This window comes from Diorhabda carinulata, chromosome 2 (assembly GCF_026250575.1).
Source record: "Diorhabda carinulata isolate Delta chromosome 2, icDioCari1.1, whole genome shotgun sequence".
Classification (NCBI taxonomy): Eukaryota; Metazoa; Arthropoda; class Insecta; order Coleoptera; family Chrysomelidae; genus Diorhabda; species Diorhabda carinulata.
In genome coordinates, this window is record NC_079461.1 from 17357251 (window position 1) to 17382743 (window position 25493).

The 25493-nt window shown below is 31.4% G+C and overlaps 1 protein-coding gene across 2 annotated transcripts; it reads right to left on the reverse strand.

The window, feature by feature from the left end:
* Positions 1 to 607: 607 nt before the first annotated feature.
* Positions 608 to 24728, reverse strand: LOC130904034 (G-protein coupled receptor moody-like). 2 transcript variants are annotated; one of them, XM_057816535.1, is made up of 4 exons: positions 24627 to 24728; positions 8664 to 8804; positions 6237 to 6407; positions 608 to 4638 (listed from the first exon to the last, which is right to left on the reverse strand). In XM_057816535.1, exons 2-4 carry the CDS (start codon positions 8789 to 8791, stop codon positions 3975 to 3977), a joined length of 963 nt encoding a protein of 320 aa, XP_057672518.1. In that variant the 5' UTR covers positions 8792 to 8804; positions 24627 to 24728; the 3' UTR covers positions 608 to 3974. The 2 variants fall into 2 exon arrangements, with proteins under 2 accessions (XP_057672518.1, XP_057672517.1); XM_057816534.1 differs by lacking the exon at positions 24627 to 24728 and adding an exon at positions 24251 to 24620.
* Between the last annotated feature and the right edge of the window lie 765 nt (positions 24729 to 25493).

Genomic DNA, 25493 nt, shown 5'->3' on the forward strand with positions numbered 1-25493 from the left:
CTTTCTAGAATGTTCAATAGTGTTTAAATTTGTAAGCTAAACCCAGTCGACCTTTATTCTGGTTACGATTTCATTTCTATTTACATGATATATTTTATAAATTTTATAATAAATCGAGCTAACTTCACTTGAAAGTATCTGAAAAACGAACTGCAAATCGAATATACAACACATAAATGTCTTATCTCTTTAGTATCTTTGTTTATTAGCGGCTTTAGCATTGTTGCAGTCTTCTTTTCTTCCTAGATGCTGTCTGTAGTCGTCTTCCAAGGTTTGCTTCTCTACAGCAGTTTTAAGAGAATCTAGTGCATAGCTGACAAAGATCTTTTTTTAAACTTGAAAAATGAGAGATTGTAATATTTCCTTTCAAATAATTCTGTCTATATGTCATCTGACTTACATGTTTTCCTGTTAAATTTAGCGCACTCTTCTTTATAAAGACTATACATCTTCGTTATGCTTAATTTCGGATCAAGGTATAAACGTTAAGTGTCTTTTCGAGAATAGTGCGATTCAATTGTTCAATGTGGTCTTCAACCTTTTTCAGAGTTCCTGGATCTGTCTTGTTATGTGGTACTTTTTTCACCAGCCATGTCCAATAAAACCATTTCCTTTTTCTTTATAAGCTGTGTCGATTATATCGCCCGAAATACAAAGTATTTTGATAAAAAAAGGCTTTGCATACTCTAAAATTTCCGCTGTAATTAATAAAGTATATTTCCTATCCCTCACTATGCCATTTGTTCGAATTCTTCTTCTTGTACACTTTCTGTGGTACCAAGAATAAACTCTTTTTGCTTTCGATAATAACTTCCCCAGAAGTTTTTGCATATTGATAATCAGCTCATAGGCTTTGGTAGCTTTGACTCGATTTTTTGTTTTCCTCGTAAATTTTTCTTCCATTATTATGGATCACTTTTTTCCATCTCCTTTGCTTTATTCGGGTATTTGTCACTGTAATGTCATCCGGGTTGACTTCGTTTATCGCCATTTCATGTTTTTTTTTCACCTTCTTCTTCACTAGCTTCGTCGGATTGTTCTTCGACTGCAAAATCATGATTTTCAATCAAACAAACTGATTCAAAATCTTCCCACTCATCACGTAAGTCCTCATTATCATTGTTACTTGCAAGATTCTCATCTTGATATTAATGGAGGCTGCAACTTCAGGTGAGGGTCCTGGCATGGTAATCAAGATTAAGGAGGTCGCTTTCTTGGTAATGAATGTCCATGGTTACCACGCTTGACATAGAGGAAAAATTCTTTATGTGTGTGTTTTGAATTACGGAGGAATCAAGATTTAGGAGCTTGTTTTCTTAGTACGAACGTCCATAGTTACAGCACAGGACAAACTTGAAGAACGGCGTTTACGTTTAATTCAAGGGAATAATCTTTCTCATTAGGGATATTAAACTCTTCACGTCCTGAAGATACATCTGAAACCAAAAAAGAAAAAAATAATTTCTTAGTTTCATTGTACTTTTTGGTCAAATTATATTAAAAAACATATGGCGTGTGTTTTAGACCACACGATACAACTGACAATATGAACAAATTGAACTTGTAATACAAAACCTTCAAATTCCAAATTGGAAAATTTCAGATATCATCGTGCCGAAAATGTCAATTACCGGATTATAAGCTCGTTATTGAGTTTACCGGTTTCAATTTTAATTTAATAACTTATAGAGTTATCAACATAAATAGACTAATTTTTTTTCGGCATCAGAATATAACAGAGGTTAGAATTCTTAACCTAACTTTCTCTACGCCGGTACAAAACGATATTTTTGTTAAAATTACTCACCATCAATAACATTTTTCTCTTCTAAAATCATCCTAACACACTTTGCACCTCTGGAAATACACTTGGTATGTACGAAATAATCCTTTGCATCCAATTTGTGAAAAAAATCTATGTAAACACAACTGCACACTTATTGTAACGAATTTGGGTAAACTGTTGAGAAAATCATTCTCGAAGAATCGCTTTAGTGACTTAAAACGATTTTTGCTGTTTAATTAGTTTTCTATAATTCATTATACTAAAAAGATTGATTCATTGGATATCCAAGAACTGTTTAAAAATATTGTTTTTTGGACTAGAGAATATGGTATGCTATGAAAACAGCATTAAACAATTTTATGGAATTACGGATTTTTTTCAGAACATTCAAAATGAGTTTTCGTACTTAACAAAACTGGACTTAACGGCTTTTGCAGTAATTCCATGATATATTAAAAAAAAAATAACGTTAAAATGTGATGAATAATAAACAGTGGCAACAAAGAATGAAAAACTGAATGAATATAATTCTTCATTGTTGTTAAAAAAGCGTTTCTAAACCTTCTAGTATTCGAGGCACAAGTATCACGTTTATATGGCATCCACCTTCAATTTTCATATAATAATATGATACCATGAATATTATATGATGAAAATATTGACTCTATGTCTAGAACTCATATTAAATTGGGAAAAAAATCAAAAGAGAATGGATAACCAATATACAAGAGATAATTGAGGCGTTCACTTTGTATGTATTCTATAAGATATTGCTTTGTATTCAGTCAAGTAATCGAATGAGAATGATAAATGTCACACAACTATTATTCAATCTGTACATTTAATAATATTTTTACTAATTCTAACTCTTTCCTACAAAAATCACAGGAATCTCCAGTATTATTATATCTATTTACATTATTGCTTTTTCTTTGGCATATACATAATCACGAGACATATCAATTTAGACGATTTTGAAATATCAATATATGAAATATAAAGGAAGTAAAACAGTTCAATCAACAATATTAGAATGATTATCTATTCTATTATCAAAATAATCAATGATTATTTATACTTCTTCACATTAAATCGATATTTTTGTAGTCTCTTCTCGATCTCGCCTTGGTTTGTAATTATAAAAATGGTATGAAAATGAGGTATTGCCCATAAAGTCCAACTAGGGGGTGAAAATTTTTGTGTGGGAATCGATAGAAGAAGACCAAAGTTTAAACCAAAATTATTCTTTGCATTTTTTTTAATGAGTTATGTGCGATTAAAAATTCAAATTTGGTTTGAAAAAAACCACGTTTTTGGTCAATTTTTCATGAATAACTCAAAAACTTTTGATTTTATCAATAAACGTGTATGAAGCAAAAATTATTGCTTCCTAATGTGCTTTTTAATTAGTTGTAGGTCTAATACAAACCGAGTTATGATTTCTTGAATGTTAAAAACATCATTCGAACGAAAATTTTTCAAAATTCAACGTCAAATAACAGAAAAACGTTAATTTTTCGAGAAAATTGCATATAATCTTTTTCAAAAACCTTAAAAATGAGAGTTAGTAGAACTCTCTAGCATAAAAACTAAGAGAGTTATTTATATTTTTTAGTACAAAAAAAACTCAATTTCAGTATTAGTACCCAAATTGCAATAAAAAGATAATTAATTATCGATTTAGTTTATTTACGTACTAACAATGATTTCTAGGAGTTTGAACGATTAAAAATGCATAATTTTGATAAATTGCCCGCTTTTTTAAAATTTATTTTGTGAAGCATCATTCACAGATTTCATTCTGATAATAATGTCGTCAAACATATGTAAGCCTATATATTCATCTGGATCATAGGTACCACACAGTCAAACAAGCTACTGTCACAAAATTCCTTGGAAGTAAAGTTCTAATCAATATTCTATTTTTATTTTTATGAGGTTCGTTACAACCCATCAAAAAACCGTCCTTGGTACGGTGACGATTCTGCGCGATGGAGATTACGTGTACTAACCGAGCGGTTAGAGATTACGCGTTCCAACCGACATTGGAATCGTTTCTGGGACGGTCTTTTCGATACTTGATAGATGGTCACAAGAAACGGAGATTGCTCAGAAAATATCTATGAAAGGTTCCGATAACCGTTCCAAGAACGGTGTACACTAGCAGGTTGAAACAAACCTATTATCTTCACGCTTTACTTGGTGTTTGGGTAATTACGTTTTTCAAATAAGCCACTGACATGTTATTTTTACTTGGCGGGGGTTGTGTTAACTGAGAATCCAAATTACTATTGTATTTACATCGAATTGTATCAATGTAAGCTAACCTATACTGTCTGTTCATTGTAACGTATACAACTGGATTAACACAACTCGACAAATATATTAACAAATAACCGATAACATGCAAAGGGGCATGTTCCACATTATCATCGAAAATTTTCACTAAAGTTATAGGTAAATAGCATACGACAAAACAAATAAAAATAACCAAAACCATTTTCGTTATTTTCATTTCACTACGTTTATATTTGTTTCCGGAATTATGTTGCTGCATTTTCTTGTGGGATTCTCTAACTACCCAATAAATTTTAGCATAACATATCACTATTACTGCGCAAGGTAAACAAAAAGCTATAATAAATAGCGCCGTTTTCGAACTGTGCCCGTGTTCATCTGGTTTTATGGAGCATGTTCCCAATTTGGCATCCAATCCATACTCCCCCCATTTTCCTAGTAGAGTGGGAATTAACAGTCCGTAGCTGAAGATCCAAACTATGCCTATATAGATCGCCACTTTGGTTTTTGTATAGATCGTTTGATATAAATGTGGCCAAGCTATGAGTATGTATCTGAAAAATAAACGTATTTTATCATTGAAAGATAGAGAAGTTTTATTAATAAGCTGGCTGCTGATCATGGTTTTTCGTTTATGCGTTAGTAAATTTGAATATTCAACACAAAACATACTAAAATGATAATTTGTGAAAAAATAATCAACTAAAACAGCTCTGTTTTCAAAGGGCGTCTTAAGCTAAGATATTAGTTCCGGTTTATCGATCACAAAACTTAATACGTTATTAATTGGAAGGTTATTTCATTTCTATTAGAGTTTCGGAGGTATATCCTAACAATGCTAAGGATCGGAGAGAACTAACTACCTACTACTTAAATCTATTCTAATCCGAACTGAAGATACAGCCAGCTGGCGCTGCTACTTGATTCATGTAGTTAAACATTCCTCAGTAGACGTCTAGTGAAGATGTCGCCAGAAGACTGGACATTAAAATGTTCAAAAAATAATTGAAATGTGATATAAATTGGATAAAATATGGAATTCAATTTTTGTTTACATCATTTTTCGATGATGTCAAAAAATAATATCACAATGTAAATATATATCTAAACTAATATGTAATATTACTTTTCTCTGTCACATGACATTAATTTATGACATTTTAGTTTAACTTTTTTGTCGATATTAGCATCCCCAATAGCTCGCAATTGCAAGGAGAGGTGTGGCTAGTTTCAGGTGTGACAAGTTTCGACGTTATTACGTTCCATTCGAGTGTTATAACAAACTATATATTCAAGCAAATCAGACAAATAAAAAAGAATTCGTTAAATTGGGAATTTTTCCTTTTTGCCATTTATGCCATTAACGCAATAATCTTTCAATACTTTTATGTAAATAAAATAACAAGAAATTTTGACGTATTTTGATTTTTTCTCCTTCGACCTTATCATATCCACGGTGATTCTCTAAATTTAGATCATAATCCAATTTTGAAGCTAATACAAGAATTTTTTTTAATTACAAATAAATACGCAAAACACAGCAAAAAACAAAACTAAATATGACGAAGAGAAGAACATAGAAAAAACATAAAATCCTACAACTGTACGTCATAACCAAGTTCCTAGTTATACATTGAGGTCCCTATAAAGAATACGAAGGACCACTCGGATTAGATCCTTTCTTGCTGAAGGCAGCAAAACACAAAATAAGTTACGACGAAAAACCACCGAAGCTTGAATAATTCCTTTCCAATTTGCTGATATTTTTGTTTGTAAACCACTTGGTGTATTACTCAAGCTACAGCTAGTCGTTGGGAAGCAAGAATTTCTATCTGACATATTTAGATACACCAGAATGTTTCTGCGTCAAATGCAAAGCCTTACATCCTTTGATTTCAATAGTTAGTAGCTAATTTTTGAGTTTTATCCTATGACCAATCGTAGAAAGTATATTTTCTAGAAATAGAGAGTGAATAAGCACGATCCCTTCCCTTTCTCAAATTATTTCTCTAATAAAAGTTCAAACTTTTTCTCTGATATTGAGCTTTCTCAGTGTTTAATAGTCTTCTGATTTTTTCATCTAACATAAATTCTTTATACGTGATTTTCAATTGAAAAAATAGAAACAAATTCAAACTAAATTGAAAATTACCTGTTTATTGATATTGATCCAATGCTTAACAAAGATACACCGACGCAACCATATCTTAGCGTTGGTATCATTGTACAAAGGATTTCTCCATGGATCCACGTACCGTGAAAGAACTGACTTGCAGAAAATGGTAGGACTAGAAAGCAGAACATCAAGTCCGATATGCAAAGACTGAAACACAAAAGTTGATAATCAATGAATATGTTATTAGATTTGTTTCATAACAAAAACCAAAATTAATTGCAAAAGTAGACAAAATAAAAATATTAAACTGATATACAAGAGTCACAGTGATTAATTTTTTTCTTGAGTATACCAGTTAGCTGGGAAATTTGATATACAGGGTGTTTCAAATAAAGGTGATTCCGTCTCTATAATAGACCAAAAACTGAAAAATATTTGGGGTTTGCTCTCGAAAACTATGAGCATTTCGACACAAACTACCGGGACAAGAAATGTGGAGCACAAACAAACAAATTTTTGATCGCGAATAACTCGAAAACTACGTAGAATTCGAACAAAAGTACCGGGGCCAAAACTGTAGAGTATATAAATTGATTCCTTATTAGACTTGTTTACATATATACAGGATATTTAAATAAAGGTGATTCCGTCTCTAGGATAGACAAAAAACATATTCATTCTATACAAAAAATGTTTCAATTGTGTCCTAACCTCAAAATTTCCGTAATAAATTGAGTTTGAACGCTCAAAAATATTTTAAATCCCGAAAGCTACGTAGAATTCGAAAAGAATTGCTGAAGCCAAAACTGTAGAGCATATATTTTTCTATAAATTGATTCCTAGGCAGTAATACAGTACGTACTGCTGTACGGAGTGGGAACTTGGTCATGAAAGCTCAAATGATCAAAAAACTTGGAGGCGTTTGAGATGTGGACCTTGGACCATTCTAGGCCATTTTGGACAATTCTAGATAGTTTTGTACAATTCTAGATAGTTTTGGACAAGTCTAGATCATTTTGGATCATTCCAGATCGTTGCGAACCACCTTGGACAATTCTAGATCATTCTGGACAATTCTAGATCATTTTGGATCATTCGAGATCGTTGCGAAACACCTTAGACAATTCTAGATCATTCTGGACAATTCTAGATCATTTTGGATCATTCGAGATCGTTGCGAAACACCTTAGACAATTCTAGATCATTCTGGACAATTCTAGATCATTTTGGATAATTCTAGATCGTTGCGAAACACCTTGAACAATTCTATGTCCTTTTGGACAATCTCAAATCATTTTAGATCATTCTAGATCGTTGCAAAACACCTTGAACATTTCTAGTTCGTTTTGGACAATTTAAGATAGTTTTGGACAATTCTAGATCATTTTGGATCATTTTAATTCGTTGCGAAACACCTTGAACAATTCTAGGTCATTTTGGATAATTTCAAATCATTCTAGATCATTCTAGATCATTGCAAAACACCTTGAACATTTCTAGGTCGTTCTGGACAATTTCAGATCATTTTGGATAATTCGAGATCTTTTCGAAACAAGGGCGTCTTCGAAAAACCACAACCACATTGATTAGTAAACCTGATCAACGACTCACAGGCCCAAATTTAGCAGCTCAGATCAATGGATTTAGGGATCTGTCTTCGAGTACTTCTTCAGTGAAAACGAGATTGAGAGCTGGCTTTTTTGGAAAGCTGGCAAAGAAAAAAACCTCTTTTAAGACGTCAAAATTAAATTAAGAGGCTCCAGTGGACGCAAGTAAGTCAGAGAGTTTATTGTGATGAGTGATGAGTCAAAGTTTGAGATTTTGGGTCGAAGAGGTTTTTTGTTTATGTAAAAGGATTAACCGATGTTAGATACATGTGTAATGTCGACTGTAAAACACAGCAGGGGGTCGGTTATAGTTTAGAGAAGATCTGATAAAATTGAAGACTATGAAAAATATTGAAGGAAAATGTAGTAAGTAATTTATCTTCCAGCACGACAACCAATCCAAGCATTCTTCGAAGATTCAGTATTCAAAGGAATAGGAAGAATGTACTGAAAGTAATGATTTGATTGTCACAGTCGCCCAATCTTAACCCTATTGAGTTGTTGTGGGAGAAATTGGACAGGAAATTCATAAAGCAGTGCTCTACTTCCATTTGATATCTTTGGAATATCCTGAAAAATAAATGGAAATAAATAGACGATGAGTTAGTCAAAGTAATTAAAAAAGGGGGTTCCATCGATGAATCAAAAATTTAACAATGTAACAATTAGAAAAAGTAATCAATTCTATTCAATTTTGTTCTTTAAATTAAAAATATCAAAATCGATCGTAATGTTTTCATTTGTTATATATTACGTAAAGTACGGGTGTGCAAAAACTTTCGATATATATATATATATATATATATATATATATATATATATATATATATATATATTTGTATATATATCAATGTACCTTGCGATGAATGCAGCTGCAACAGTTCGTAGTTTTGCATGTCGTACTAAAGCACTAATTGTCAATAAGTTACCAACAACTCCAACAATCATTATAATAACAGTTAAAACTCCTGCGGCAGTCAACATCGAGCGGGAATACCTGAAAAACAAATTAACAAATTATAATATTGGTAGTCCTAGTTCAAAATAAATGAAAGTAAGCAAGAATTTAGAAATTATGCAAAAATTCAACAAGTAATCAAGTCGAACAAGTGACATATGTTCGAGCAGATGCTTTTTCTGTTAATTGTTTGTACAGTCAAAATAATGACCCCTTCAATTAACGAATATACAGAGAGATTAATTGATCTTTCTATAATTCATTTCATTGTCTTATTCTATTCTTTAACACAATTTTTCAGTAACTCTGAAACTAAAATGTAGTTGTTTCATTGCACAAAAACTATACAGTGTGAAACAGCGAATCAATTCGTTAATAAATAAATAAGGAGGTGTTTGGACCATTTTTTCCATAATAAAAAAATTATACAGGTGAATGCAATCCTCAGTATATTATTTATTCTTTGGGTTATTTTAGATTGAGTCTAGACAAAATTCAAATATATTGTGCTATATTCAACTTCTATATTTCAGAAATATTAAGTGTTTCCAGATTTATAACAAAAATTAATATTAAGAATTGAGAATTTTTGTATTCCACAAATTCAGTATACGTCACTAAAAACCTGATAAGTGATACTGATTATTTATTATTAATGTCAATGTAAGAGATGTGGTTGCAGGAACGTCTTATAAACTTGCTAATATGGTACAGAAATGTCTTAATAAATACTTAGCATCTTAGGCATGACTGTTTTAACACAAAATGCATTTTTTCAAGTTATCTATGCTGAGGAGATTATTTTTGTCATATAAAAATACGTTGTACTACATTGAGATCGTTGAATCTATAAAATTTTTACAGCTTTTTGCATACAATTCTTAGAAATACATTCAAGTGTCGAAGTTAAATTCGACAAATAAAAATTCAAATCTTCAATTGATAATCTAGCTTGTGTCTAGTCTTACTAATTGATCGAGAAAATATTTCGATGTTTTAGGATCTGGTCTCGCAAATCTAATTATTACAGCTCCGAAAAAGTAGGGACTTGAATGTTCTCATGTTACGATGGGGCTGCCGCTATGAGTGGGTATTTGCTCGGTACCCAAGCAGAATTTGAAGTTTGGAAAACATTGATATTTTGCTTAGATATGTGCGATGAAATCCTAATATTTACACATTACTACAAATCTTAGCCAAACGAATAGGTTAACTCAAAAAACTTTTTGGTAGAGCTTTTTATGAGCTTCACTTCTTATTTTAAACTTTTTTCTCTAAAATCAATATTTTCTGAGATATTCAATAATATTGGTATAGCTTTAAAGGGGGCTGGGGTGCAAACGAGTTTTTCGGTGAAAATCCTTCAAGAAATTATCGATTGAGGACGAGTTTTGGTAAAAATTTCAACAAAATGGGGGAGTTTACCTTTTTATAACTACAACATTTTTATTTTTGGAATTATGATTTAAGAACGCGAATTTTAACTTAACCTAACTAAATTTTTTTTATGATCTGTAAATATTGTTTAAATTATGATACTAAATTGTTTTTTTAAATTGTTTGTCTCCGAACGGAGAACGCAGTACTTTTTTTGAAAATTATATATATAAAAACAAACAATTTAAAAAAACAATTTAGTATCATAAATTTTACAGAATTTCAGATTATGTTAAATTAAAATTCACATTATTAAATCATTATTCAAAAAATAAAAAGGTTGTAGTTATAAAAAGGTAAACGCCTCAGCTAAGACAGTTTATAAGCATCAATAATGTGAGTTATCACTAAAATTGTGAATATATCAAGTGTTTAGTTTCATCAAAATTTTCAAATTATTCGTTTTTACATCTCTGTTGTACGCCAATGACCTGCCTTGACTTTATTTGTATATTTACAACTGTATCATATATTTGCGAAATTTTAGGGAATTTGATTTTTTTTCATTCAAAACCATGAAACAAATTATTATAAATTGACACATTCTATTATTTACTCCATTTATTATCTGAGATAACAAACTACAAACATTAACAAAATGATGAAACTTAAGCGAATGAATATCCGTCCATTTTGTAAACAGTTCCACCTTTATCTAACATTTCCTTGAAATTGAGATTACAAATTTGTAGTTTGACAACATTTTTAACCATTAAACAACAATAATGGAAACGATGAATCAACAACTACCGTTCAGATTATTAATTGTTTAGTCACAAAACACGGACGGAACCTTCATTTATTCTTTTGATCAATGTGATTGAAGTGAATTAAGTATCGCTAATTTTTCGATTGATTATTTAGTCTAAAAACAATTCTTTAAACCCATATTGATCACGATAAGTATCAATTCAATTGCTTAATCAAATAGGTGCAATTTAGTTCCACAAAGAATTGAGCTAAAAAATTTGGGGAAATTATCCATTTACTTATTTATTCCATCTTTTCTTGTCCTGTGTCATCATTATCAATTGATATATTGTCTGTTGTCTTTATTTTCCAATATCTGATTTGTTAGTTTCAGGTTTTTCTTGATCTTCTTCTTCTTCTGCTTCTTTTTTTCTTCTTATTCGTATAATTTTGTTAATCTATCTTGTTTCATCCTGGTTAAATGTACAAACTGATTTAATATTCTCTTATTTATTTCTTCTTCGATTGTTTTTTGTTGTAAGTTTTCTCTCATAATTTTATTTCTTATTCTATCCATCTAAGTTTATCTTTCTATTTTTCGTAGGTACTTTATCTTTATTGTATTCACTCTACTATCCATTTTATTGTTATTAACTCATTTACATATATCAGTGCTGGAACTAATTGTATTTCTTAAAAGGTAAATTTGTTAACAGTTGAATGCCAAAAAAGAATTTTTTTATCTTAGATTGTTGAAAATTTGATAGAATTTTAGCATGGAATATTAAGACAAAAAATCAAGGATTTCAATGAAAAAGCATATCACTTTAGCACATCTTCTTAGCATGCTTCCAACCAAATTCTCCAATGAATGTGTGTGATTTCTGCCCAAAGTTTTGGAAGAAGATTTAAATGTATATATGTGTGGATTTGGGGTCACATATACACTCAGTGATCACAGCTGATCTATCAATCCCATTCCATTTAAAAAGTCTAGAATATGAGATGGCTGTAATAGCCAGAGATCTTAGTCTTCTATTCCATTCGTTCCCAGGTGTAGTGCTCTGGAGTTCCTTGTCCCAATAATCGGTTTTGCTCCTAACCACCAACTTTTCCAGTGCTTTTTCTTGAGCTGATACCACAAAAGGGTTCGGGTCCCATAAAGGGTTTATCAGCTAAATCATTTTCCTTCGCTCCGGTGTATACCGAATTCCATTTTATTTTTCTTGCTTAGCTCGTTCAATTTTTCTGAGTAATGTTTTCTCTGCCTTGCCTTCCAGTACTATGTGGAGAGGTGGGAGATTTAGAATCACTTCTAGTGCAGCTTTTGGGCAAGATTCCTTCGCCCTAGTAACACATAAGCAAGATAGTCTTTGTACCATTGAGAGATTGTTCATCGTGGTATTCAAACTAGTTGTAGTAGAAGATTTGTAAGCATCTGTATGGTTTCTAGTCGTGGATTGAAGTAAAAAATTTTGCTATGGACTTATTCACTAATTATTACCTATAATTCTGTTACTTATTGTGGCTTTGTTCTGTATATTGAAATTTTATTTTATTTGTATCTTTATTTAGCTATTTTTGTCTACAAATTGAAACAATTTTTTGATAATAAAGCATTTCTCTCTCTCTTTCTCTCTCTCTCTCTCTCTCTCTCTCTCTCTCTCTCTCTCTCTTATAAATTCCATGAACGGCTTTGGAAAAATCAATTCAGGGATTCGTAATGAATATTGCACCCTGTATAATATTTTTTTAATCGCAATAAGTGATTTTCAAACTACATCAATAACCAATGAAAATGACATATGAGACAACGCTCTCGCAATTTAATTAAAGTTTTAGTGAATAATCAAATCTTAGTATTGATTTTGAGTGTATTTAGCTATTACCAGTCGAATTTTTGATAATAGTATACGAGGTTTAGTTATTAAATAACGAGTCTGCGCGCCTAGAGGTCCCAAAATATCGTCCCGTGTGACAATCAATCTCAAATTTCTCATTAAATTGAAAAAACACCAACCGAGTGCTATAAATTGCTGGAAGAGACCTATGGGGACCATTCTCTATCTAGCGCGCGTATTTTTGAGCGCTCTAAGAGCTTTAGTGAGGGCCGAGAGAGCACTGAAGATGCCCAGCGCCCAGGTCACCCTTTGACTATTTCAACTCCGGAAACAGTGACCGAAATCAACCAAATTGTGCGTACAGATATTCGAATAAACATCCGGATGATTGCCGACGCTGTAAACTCCGATGAAGAAAAGGTTTCGTATAACCAAACAAGAATTCTATTCGTTCTGTTCACCAAGTAAATATAAAATACGAATTTACACGAAAGCTATTAAACAAAAGGAAATAAATAAAGATAACTGGTATTTTGTGAGCAGTGAAAAAGCAAAGTTGAAAAGATATTAACAACCAGTTTACAAATTTTCATCTGGAAGGAAATAACTTATTTGAATAAATTAAGTAGGAAAGATCCCCCTTATGTATAAATGATTAAAAACTGTTTATATAAATAAAAAGAATATTAAATTATTATCAAATGAGCTATGTAAACCAATCAAAATTTATAGTTAATTTTACAAATCACCATGTAAATTAATAAAGAAAAGGAGTTGACAGGATATATGAAATTGATTAATTCAACCAAACTTTTGCTAAGAAATAAAATATTTTTCACTTTATATTTTATATAATTATAATTTAATCTCTGTTTCAAATTCATTTTACCTTCGCTAATGAATGTAATTAGAAACCGTCCATTATACCAATAAGTTTGTAACCATTGCTAACCATTAAGTTATTTGATAAAAGATTTTCCATATTCTATATTGAATGATTTTTTATTAATATTCAATCTTGGCATATCGTTTAATACTAATAAAACTAGAATTATTTTTGTCTTTATTTTGCTGATTCAATTTTTAAAAAATAATATAGTTGAATAAAGATTATTTTCTATTAGAAAAGAATAATAACCTTTTGTTTGCTTTACTTTTGTCTATGATATAACAAAAAAATATCATAATATAGGCCACTATATCTTAAAATGATGTAATATCAATATTTATATTTTACTATTCGGGTTCCATTCAAAGTCCGAAGATACTACATGTAATGGATAAGAAATAATTCAAAGAAATTGACACTCCGTAGATCGTATCAATGTCATTATCGATTTTATCGATCTTTATTTCAATTTGCTCACGAAATTTATTTCTACTTATTGGATGAAAAAATATTTTTCTTATGAGTAATATTGGAAATTACTAAAAGTTTTACCCAGCTATTGTCATGTAAAGTAATTAACCAATACCTAAAATATGAACTAGAAAACTACACTAAAAAAAATAACGCACTAGTTTTAATTTATAAAAGTAGAAATAAATATTTGCGAAGTGCGCTTGTTTCAGTGCTTAAATTTATCAAAACTTTTTTTAACTTGTAAAAACAAAATGAGAAAAAATGTTGTATTAGAAAACATAGTTTTTTCATAAATCTTGCTACAATTGGTCTTTAATGATTTAAATAGTAGATGCTAATGATACATTCGCAAAATTTTAGAATGAGCTTTAGTATGAAACAAACAACAATTTGATGATCGAGTATTGCGGTTCTGGGACTCAAACTGTTCTTTGTTTCATACTAATGCCTCAATAGCCGAGTACCCATAATTATTTAACTTTGAATTTTACACGGAAATAGCATTAACTCTTTGTTTGCCATGAAAAACTGTTATTCATTAATATTTGAGACGTTGAGTCACTAATAATCACATTTCTAAAATTTTGCTTTATAAATCTAATAATCAGAAAGTTATGTTCAATACTACTTGATACGAATCGTGTAACTAACGCCCTCTATGAGAGTCAGACATAAGAACAAATTCATCGGATGGATGCGCTTCCAAAACATATTCGTATAAAAATTCAATGTAATGTTGCCAGTAGTTTCGGCAATATCGTTTAAAATGTGTATTACCCCAAATATTTTTTAGTTTTCTATATATCCTAGAGACAAGATCACTTTTTTTTTAAATACCCTTTATAGCAGAGCTATACGGGTGTCCCACAGCGAGTTAAAGCTATTTGTATATGGCAAAATACTTATAGTAAAAAAGTTTTTGGATACGATCTTTTTAACTAAAATATTTTCAAAGATCACCGACTTTCGGTAAAACCGGAAGTCGACTATAACTATGTTATTTTAAATGGAACACTCTATATATTAATACATTTTTGTAATATACGTAAAATTTAAATATACTTTTGTGCAAAAACTTTTTTCAAAAAATGCATACTTTTTGAGTTATTAATTTTTTTGTAAAAAATTTGTCCGCTGCAGACAATTATAAATTATTTTTTTATGAGGATACCCCTAAATATATGAAATTGGCTTCTGTTCGTTTGCTTTGAATATATGTTGAAAAATTTTTCAGTTTATACAGGGTGTGTATAGAAAGTGTTCAAAGTTTAACTTCATAAATATCAAATTTCTTCATTTTACAATTTTAATGCATTCAGGGGTAAAAAATGAGACAAATTCATGTATACTCTCCTATACCTGAACCTTACCTTTATCCATTTCTAAGTGCTTGTATCAACGGGTCAAAATAAAATTTAGACCATACCTGTATCTCTAAAAATTTACAGAAAACGTTTAATATCTAGATAACGGTGAGGTATAGGTATAGCAAAGTATACATGAATTTGCATTATTTTTCATCCCTAAATGCATTAAAATTGTAAAAACGGGGTAGTTCAATTAAAAAAAATTAAGAAATTTGATATTTATGAAGTTAAACTTTGAACACTTTCTATACACACCCTGTATAAACTGAAAAATTTTTCAACATATATTCAAAGCAAACGAACAGAAGCCAATTTCATATATTTAGGGGTATCCTCATAAAAAAATAATTTATAATTGTCTGCAGCGGACAAATTTTTTACAAAAAAATTAATAATTCAAAAGTATGCATTTTTCGAGAAAAGTTTTTAGACAAAAGTATACTAAAATATCACATAGATTTCTAAAATGTATTGATATACAGGGTTACATCTTTGAAAATATTTTAGTTGAAATGATCATATCCGGAAACCCAAACGTAGAAATTTTGCCCTATATACAGATAGTTTTAACTCGTCGTGGGACACCCTGTATAGTTCTCCAGCTGTATAGTGTGAACCCAGCAATTATTTGTATTATCTCCATAAACTTCCGAAAAAAAATTTATTGATGGAAAGATAATGAATTCATCTTAATAATTTATTGATTAACAATTAACATAATTACCTATTTTTATGCGTTTTATATCACGATGTTTTGAAGAGTAGCGATAAAACGATAAGTGGAATGCCCCACAAAAATTAAATAACCACCTTCTCCGACACATGCACAACACATGGAAAACAAAATGTGACTGCAGTTAAGAGTTGCAGTAAAGCCGTAGTAAAAACAACTTGTATGTGTAAAATGTTTAAACTTTAAGTATAGTCTTTAACACCAACCACCACGATAAACACCGATAAGATTATTTTAGGAATGTAGGTGTATTTACTTAAGCCAAAAAAATCTTGTGGGAATAAACGAAATAATTAATTAGTTCGCCCATGATATGAAGGGTATCGTTTACAGATGTTGATTTATTGTGAAAAGACATCATCAGTTTAATAAGATATTTTTAACCAATTTACCGAGTGTTGAATGAAAATTTACTTCTTAAATTTTATCTAAAAAACTATTTGTTGAAGATAATCTTGAAATAACAATAAAGGGCGTTGGGATAAGCCTTCAATCTCTTAGTATAACTAACAACTGAGCTTCTCTCTCTAAAAGCAGTCCATATAAAAATTCGGTTTGTTTCACGTTTAATTACGTCTATAATACTAATTTTTATATGTTTTATCATACAGTGTGCTTAATAAAGTCGAAATAACGGATTTTCAGCTGTATCTTTACTAAATCGCCCTGTATAAATATTTAAACATTATGGGGTAACTAAATAGCTACTAACTTTGTTAGGGGATGATTAGGGATCATTTTTTTGGACATAAACGTAATAAGGGAAGTAATAACGACGTTTTTAATCGTTTATCCTTTGTTACATTTGACCTACTCTCGATAAATTTTAAAAATATACGAAAATTTCGTATGAAAAAGTTTGTTTTACGTTTAATTGCAGCAAATTTTGGAAAGAGTATACAATCAGGATTACCCTATAAAAATTAAAAAACGAAAAAGTAAAATATTTCAATTTATATAAAAAAAAGCTACAACTCTTCATTGGCTTCCTAATAGAACGTTGACTTCATAGGAAGAATCTGATTGTAGCTAAAACTGATGAGTACAGATTCTGTGACAACGAGAATCAAATCCAATGCCTGTAGTTCTAGAAGATTTTTTATAGAGAATATAGTTTTGAACAAGAAACCTTTGAAAACGACTTACATCGTTGAAGGTGTTATTGCTTTGATTTGATAGCCAAAAATAGACCTTAAGGTATTTATACTGTTTCATCAACTTTAACTGCTCCCTTCATTTTCTACAATAAAGTTATTTTTGTAGGTAATACAGATTATCAACTGCCAATATTTTCAAATTCGTATATTGTTATTAATTTTTATTACATCTATAGTAGAAGTTACATTTCGTTGGATTCTTCCGAATTTTTTAATGGAAACGGATGAGAAAATTATTTTTATTGAATTATATGATTTTTTCCTAAAATTATAAAGATACCTCTTGATGAGAGTGAACAATGCCTATCATGAGAGAACTTACAACAGGAATTTCTTAGTGTGTGTCATATAAATTAATATTCTATTTTTTGTACATATTTGAAAAACTGTTGAGTGAATTTTTTTCATATAAAATGAAACGTAACATAAGTCGATAATATATTATCGTTTTAAAACGTATTAGGAAAAATACCAAAAAAATTTCGTCACGTCTATGTTATCACGTATTATCTATTTCCTTTTGGGACTGTGAACATAATGTATGAATTTCGGAAAAAAAAACAATATTTCATCCATATATCGTTGTCTCTATCAGTGGAACAGCTGGAATTTTTTTGTGACATTTGTATTTTGAAACGATCTTTAGAAGTGGAGGGAATTGATTTCGAAGATTAAAACAGGGTATTGATTTATTATGTATAAATAATCAAAATAATTAAGTCACTTTCTATCCAGTTTCCCTCGACAACAGAATGAAATTTCATCGAGCAAGGTTACCAATTTGTTTACGCAAATCAACACCGTCTACGATGTTTCAATAAATTTTACACAATTTATTTGTTTATCTGCATCACATCTTATTTTATATATATCTATAATTGGAAATGGTTTATTAATTTTCAAAATATGTGATTTGAAAGCTTCTTTCGATGTAGAAAAACGTTGACCTCGCAATTTATTTTTAATCTGCAGAAATTAGAAAAAATCATTGGGTTCTAAACAAGGTCTGTACAGGGGATGATCAATCAATTCGATGTTTTCATCTGTTCAAAAACATTTTTGTTTGAATTGATGTACGCGAATATCTTTTTTTTGATTTAAAGATCCATGCAATCGATTGTTGTTAAATTTTGGGTATAGATTCATGATTCGTTGCCTGTCACGATCTTATAAACGTCTTTTGAAGTGACGCAATTGAATTTTTTCGGCATTTCTATGCAGCAATCGACACGAGCTATTTTTTGAGCAATTGTCAAATCGTTTCGACAGCCAAATGTTCATGCAATGTATAAGAGTGGAACTGATGCACAAGTGCCTCAATCTTTCGGTATGTCACATGACATGCAAAATCAATTTAAGCGCATCATCGATGTTTTCTAGCATAACAGGATTTTGGACGACCTTCACGAAATTCATCCTTTGATGAAGTAAGATCATGATAGAATTCGATAAACAAGCAAAACACTGCTGCTTACCAAAAATCTCACATCTTAAACTTAAACAGCAACCCTCGTATAATATTCCGAATAAAATTTCCACCTAGGTCTAAAGATACATTAGAGGTATCCAGAACACGTTCGGAATTAGTTATCTGAGCTCCACGAACACAGAATTCCAAACTGCGCAAGAATCTGATGACAGAACATGTTTAAGATCAGTTGAGACGCTGATATCACATGTGCGCGCTATGATGGTCTATGAAGGTCTATTTCAATTAACTAAAAAGTCTTAAGTGGTTACAACGCGTCCTTCACGTCTTTCGCAGGTACAGCGAATTTAAAAGAAAACTGATAACGTTCGTTGGAGAGGAACGTGCTAGTATGTCCTCAGTTACTATTGGAAATATGAAAAAAGTCAGAATTATAATTAAAGAAGACCTAAGATGTCGAATCCCCAACAGTAAATTCAATTTAACATATTCATATTCAAGAGAACAAAAATGTTAATCGTTTTCATTACAAAATGATTTCAAAAAAGTATATCCAGTAGGAATCGTATGGAAAATGTTGGAAAAACGAATAAAACATTTAATAATATTATATTAAAATCTACTTCCCATAGAAATTCCCAAATCTGTTTTCACATAAACCGAATTAAATTCCTTCTTCCATGAATGTCTTCCTAGCGATTATTCTCAGGCTTTACCATGGACAAAAAAAAGCATCAAATTCATCATCTAGCTGAAGGACAATGTTGAAAATAAACCTGAAGTACCAAGAATACAGCTCAGCTCATTCCTTCGATATCAGACAAGCTGTTGATAGAGTGTGGTATTGAAAACTGCTATACTAAATTAAAATAGATTTTCCCCTAAGCTATTATCTTCTAAAATCTTTTCTAACCAGCAGAACCTTACAAACGAAAGTTAAAGAGGAAAAGGTAGAGCTTGTTTCTATTGTAGCAGGTGTGCCACAGGGTAGCGAATTTGGTCCGTTACTTTACATACTATATTTATCAGATCTACCAGTATACAACAGGAACTTTTGCATTCATCCTCTTTACCAACCACGAATAATGTTCAGGTTTATCTAACGGAATTATAAGAGTGGCTACAAAAATTGAGGATTAAATTAAAAGAGATTAAGCCATCATATGTAATTTGGACGCTACGTAATGTCCTCCGGTTAAGATAAATAATACAAAAATATCTGAATACCTACTTAGGAATCCACATGGACCAAAAACTTGGAAACATCACATCACAAAATAAAAGAATACAACTTCAAAATCTAACATAAATATTATCCAGAGATGGCAATCGAAAAAATGTCATCAAATAGTAAATAATCCATTAGTTCATACTATTCATGTGGACTTGGGAGTAGCCATAGTCCAAGAAGTTTTCCAAGAGAGGATCATCATAAAACTATAGAAAGTCCTCTACTTGAGGAATTTATGAGACCAGCAAACGCAAAACTGAGTGAAAATTGACAATAGACCTAGTATGAGGTATTAGAGGTTACATTATTGGATATAAACCTCATCAGAACATTATAGATGTTCGATTATCTAGCAAATTAACTCAAAGAATGTAAATGCATATTCAGATTGTTGATTTGTTATAAAAAATATGGAGTTTTGAGATTTCTAGTTTTTTTAGTTCACAATTGTTTTTAAGTGTTTTGTTTCTTATTTTTTTTTAATTGAAATTGATAAAACGGATAATTGTGAGAAATTTACGGAAAAATAACTTGTGTTAATTTGACACTGTTGTTAAGGTTTTGGATGGGCTGTAGGTGTAAAATTCATAATACAATAGCTAAATCTATCGACAACGAAGCTTACGAAAATTATATTCTTTATTATAATTTTGACCTTCTTCGCTTATCATTTGAGTTCGAAGTAAAGTAAATTGTTCAAAAGATGATGCCGATATTCAAATTACGTAGAATGTTTATTTTATATCGGTAAACTTATATCAGCTGTATTTGGTGTTAGATTAAGTGGGAAAACACGAGGTAATTCCGTTTTACACTAAGAAAAAGGTCTCACTGGAGATTCTATAATCTAGTCTACAATTTCAAATCAATATTATATTGAAATACTTTTACTAAAAAATGTCAATTACCTCATTTGATTCAGAATGATAAGTAGATCACATAGACCTTCAGATAGATACGTCGTTCTCCACTTGACGTTACCAAAGTCCGATGTTCTTTGAGAAATCAATCAGGCGCTTTGGCTTGAACCCTTTGATGTCGTTAGGCAAGTTGTGGGGTTTGCCCAGGTGTTTAAACCGCGCTCCGTGCAGGGCACTCATAGATAACGTGGTCTGCAGTTTCGTTTTCTTCCATGCACCAACGGCACTCCGAATCATTCGTGATACCCATAGTGTAAAGGTGTTGTCTTAGATGACAGTATCCAATTAGAATCTGATTTCGCGCCTATTTAGCTGGAGCAGTTGCTTGGTGAGAAACGAACGGAGTCCATCTATATGGGCCTTCGCTTGTCTAATCTATCTTTGCCAAGCCCGCTTTGAGAGAAGACTGTTGAGAGCGCCTTTAGCCACACCAAGGATGGGTTCTGGTGGGCTCGCCGATCCCACTCTGAGGAGTGAGTCCGCTTCGTCGTTGCATTAGTTGTTGGAGTGACCCAAACGAGCTGGATCTCTCTCAACAGATTTTAAAAGACTCTCTTACAATCCAGCACTAGCTTAGAGCTTACCTTTTTAGTCGTTATAGCTTGTATGGCAGCTCTGCTGCCTGTGCAGATCGAAATTACTGCGCTCCTGTGGCTCGATTAAGTATTGCACTTCCGAATTCCATCACAGTGAATATCTCGGTAGCGTGTGCCTCAAGCGAACAAGATTCGCTTATTTTGGGGTGTCACCCGCAGAGACCTGCACGGGACAAGCCATTCCTCCTAGAACCGTCTGTGTACCAAGTGGCTTCATTTTTCAATATAGCGGACTTGGAATCAGTGAGTATAAAGATTAGCCCATAGATTTTTCAAAAGTTATAAACAATTAACCACATACAAATTTTAAAATTAAATATCAAGGTGTACCATTTCTAATATATTTCCTAGCTTTTAAATACTACCGATCTATAGTTTGGACGTTACACAACAAATAAAATCAGTACGATCGATTTTGACATTCATATTTTAAAGAACATATATAGATGAATAGAATAATAAAAATTTTTGTTTCATCAATATAACTTCATTCGGCTTTTTTTATTTCGATGCAAATGAAATTCATCGGATTGGAAATTTAATATTCAAAATGACGTGTTATAGAAGTATTTCATCTCACCTAATGTTTCATTTCAAAATGGAACTTTTCCCAATTGCCTTAAGATCTCTGTATGAAGATAAAGATGAAAATCAAGCATCGAATTATCACTCAATTCTCACTTTATCTAGGATCATAGAAAGGTTGGTCAAAGAGTAGCTATTTAATTAATTTGGCTAGTACGAGGGTGGTTCAAATGTAAACCGGAATTTTGACTGTAAGGATTTTATTATTGAGATACAGAGCTGAAATTTTTTACAGGTTTGTTAGATAGTGTCCGTTATACTCTAAACACTTTTTTCATTTCTAGGGAAGATTTAAGATGCCATTTTCGGCTTGTCACGTAACGATTTATCATTGGTAATTGGTTAATCAGAGGCTTTATCATTTCTGATTCAATATAAAATACTTACTAACCATTTGGGTTTTCAAATAACAAATGCACAAATGATATTATTTTCTTCCTCTCAAACAATGTTTGCTCAGCTATCACTCCATTACAACAAATTTTTGTGATGTTTCTAAGGCTTTCGATTGTGTTAATCATAATATTTCAATTAACAAATTGCAGTACTACGGTTTCAGGGTAACACCTCTCGCGTGGTTTAAATCATACCTTACGAACAGAACTCAGCTTGTAAGGGTTGATATAACGATGTCTTCTAGCAAGCCAATAGAATGTGGAGTGCGCCAGGCTCGGTACTAGGCCCTACTTCCTTTCTTCTATTTATAAACGACATCAATGATGAAATATGTCTATTTGCAGACGACATTAGTTTCTCTTGGAGCAACCCTGATCCCATGGCACTTCATAGGACCAAAGGACCAATCTAGTGACCAAATCACACTAGAATTTTTTCCTATAAAGATACATTGAAGCTTTTTTTATTAAATAACATCACAATTCACTTCGTTGAATCTGTAAAATTTTTAGGGCTTTTTGCGGACAATTGCCGCCTCATCTAAAATATTAAGTTCTTTCTGTTTTGAGCTGGGATCAGTTTCCAAAGAACTGAACTTATTCACCTCCTTTAACAGTTTATTATGCCCTTATTGAGTCGCATCTACGATATGCCTTTCCCTTCTTGAGTACGTGTGGAGTGATTCAATTTGAGCTACTGGATATTTACTCGGATTAAACCGCAGGGTCTACTGCAGGGACTTCTTTGAAAGATAAAAAATTCTGACTCTTCCTTCCTTATTTATCTTTGAAACCGTTTTCCTATTCGTAAGCACGTTTATCTAATTTCAGAAAGGTCGTTGTACGGCCATACACTTAAGAACTCCACGTTCAGAATAAGTTGAGGGCTCAATATTTTACAATGGAAAAAAATGCACAATCACTTGTCAATTCGAATCAAATTGATAGCGTATTTTCCCTCATTTCGCAATAATTTGAGGGCATATTTAATGGAAAGTGTCTTCTACTCTTTATAGTTATAATCAAACGTTAGTCACAATCTGCTTTATTGAACAGATGGCTTTCAATACTTCGTTTCAAATGAATATTTTATAACTTTAAATTCAATATTATATATGATTGTTTATTTAAAATTTATATTATTCACCCTGATACTCCTAAATTATATTAAAAAAAATAGATTTTTATAACAAAATGAGCCATTTTTGATAACTTTCATCACTATGAGATGAATGAGAAGGTTAGGTTAGGTTAGGTTAAGTTAGGTTTAGGTTAGGTTAGGTAAGGTTAGGTTAGGTTGATATATACAAATATTAGATAAAAATAAATTTTTCCAACTTCAAGTATCGATATCTCGAATACAAAGCGAGATATTGAAAAATTTTATTCATTATTTTCGACCTATTTTGGGTCTATTTACAAAATGGCACAGTCAAATCCAGGCACAACGAAAATCGTACTCGTACCACTTGTTTTGAGTTTTTACCTATATAAAGTTATGATCACAATTTTACTTTATATATTTTTCTAATTTTAATTTGTGATCCCCTCCAAACTGAGAAGCTGAAATCGCGTCTATTGTAAATTACCATGAGTTTTATACCGTAAGGAACAAAATCAAACTAAAAATTATTAGAAACAAAGACATAAAGCAGTTATCATAAATTATTTAAATCGCCGTATCTATTGTTTCGATTTTTGGCGCTCTTCCGGTTTAAGCATTGAAATTCTGAGTACCTACCGCAATAATTCCGAAAATTGTGAACGCTGTTCCATTTTACCTACTCTTCACACATCACAATCACTATACGTACACAAACAAACCGTCTCGCACGTTATAGATAACGACACTATTAAGGGAACGTCCCTAACACTAACAGGATGGTTAAAAATTAATTTTAATTGAACTTAATAAACGTAAAAGAGCGTTGGCAGTGCGTTTAACTTAAACAACACAACGAATGAACATTATATTGGTCAAAAACCCGCATCGCGAGTGTGTGTTAGTCATATTTAAGTATTAATCACCACAATTTTCATCGAAATTCATATAATGTGGAAATAGTATTGTAAAACACGTTATCACATCAATCATGACTCAAATCGGTACTACCTACCTTGAATATTCTTCAATTTAATAGATATATAACTTTTAATCGTAGATGTATTGCGGGTTGTATTCACAATTCGCACTGGTTTAATACATCACCTATTTACAGAATATTTCCGAATATTTAAATATGTAGCGATAGTTTTTGTTTCCTGTACTGCAAAGATTGTATTATCTTTTTGGTTTTAAATTTATCACCCTCATCAGTGGCGGACTAAACTCTCGGAGGCTCGGAGCGGCAAAGCTGAATGAAGCCCCCCAGCTTTAAAAATTCTAGTTTTACAAACTTCTTATTCAGTTCACATTTGTATGTATGAATAAGTGTTTATGTTTATTCATTATAAGTGAAATTTAAATTCGATTTAAATTATTTACGCTAAATAAACATAGAAGAGAGTACCCTAAACCAAACCCCTCCCCCTAAAGTGGACCCCTGGTCTTCTGAACTTTGTTCTATACGACTGTAAACAGTAGTTTAGACATCTACCACTATGTAGTGGAGCGCATACATCGCCCATTTCAACTGTTGCTTATCAGTTCACCATTACATGTTTTGATAGTGAAAAAAGTTTTTGAGCAGTACTACAGTTTTCGTTATTTCGTTATTTATATCTATATATATTCTTAAATGACAAGTTTTGAGTTTATTGTTTATCATCAAAACGTTTCATTTAGATATTTGGATCAAAATTAATCGGGTTAACAAACTGATGGCTTCAGTCGCTTAAACAGAACCCCCTCTTGTTGTTTTTTCACGTTCAAAGTCTTCTGAATCTGTATTCACGCTTATTCTTTTGAAATTTCGTTTCAGATTTCAAAAGGATAATGATAAAAACTGATCAAAGAAAGTGGAGTCCTTCTAAAAAGACGAAAG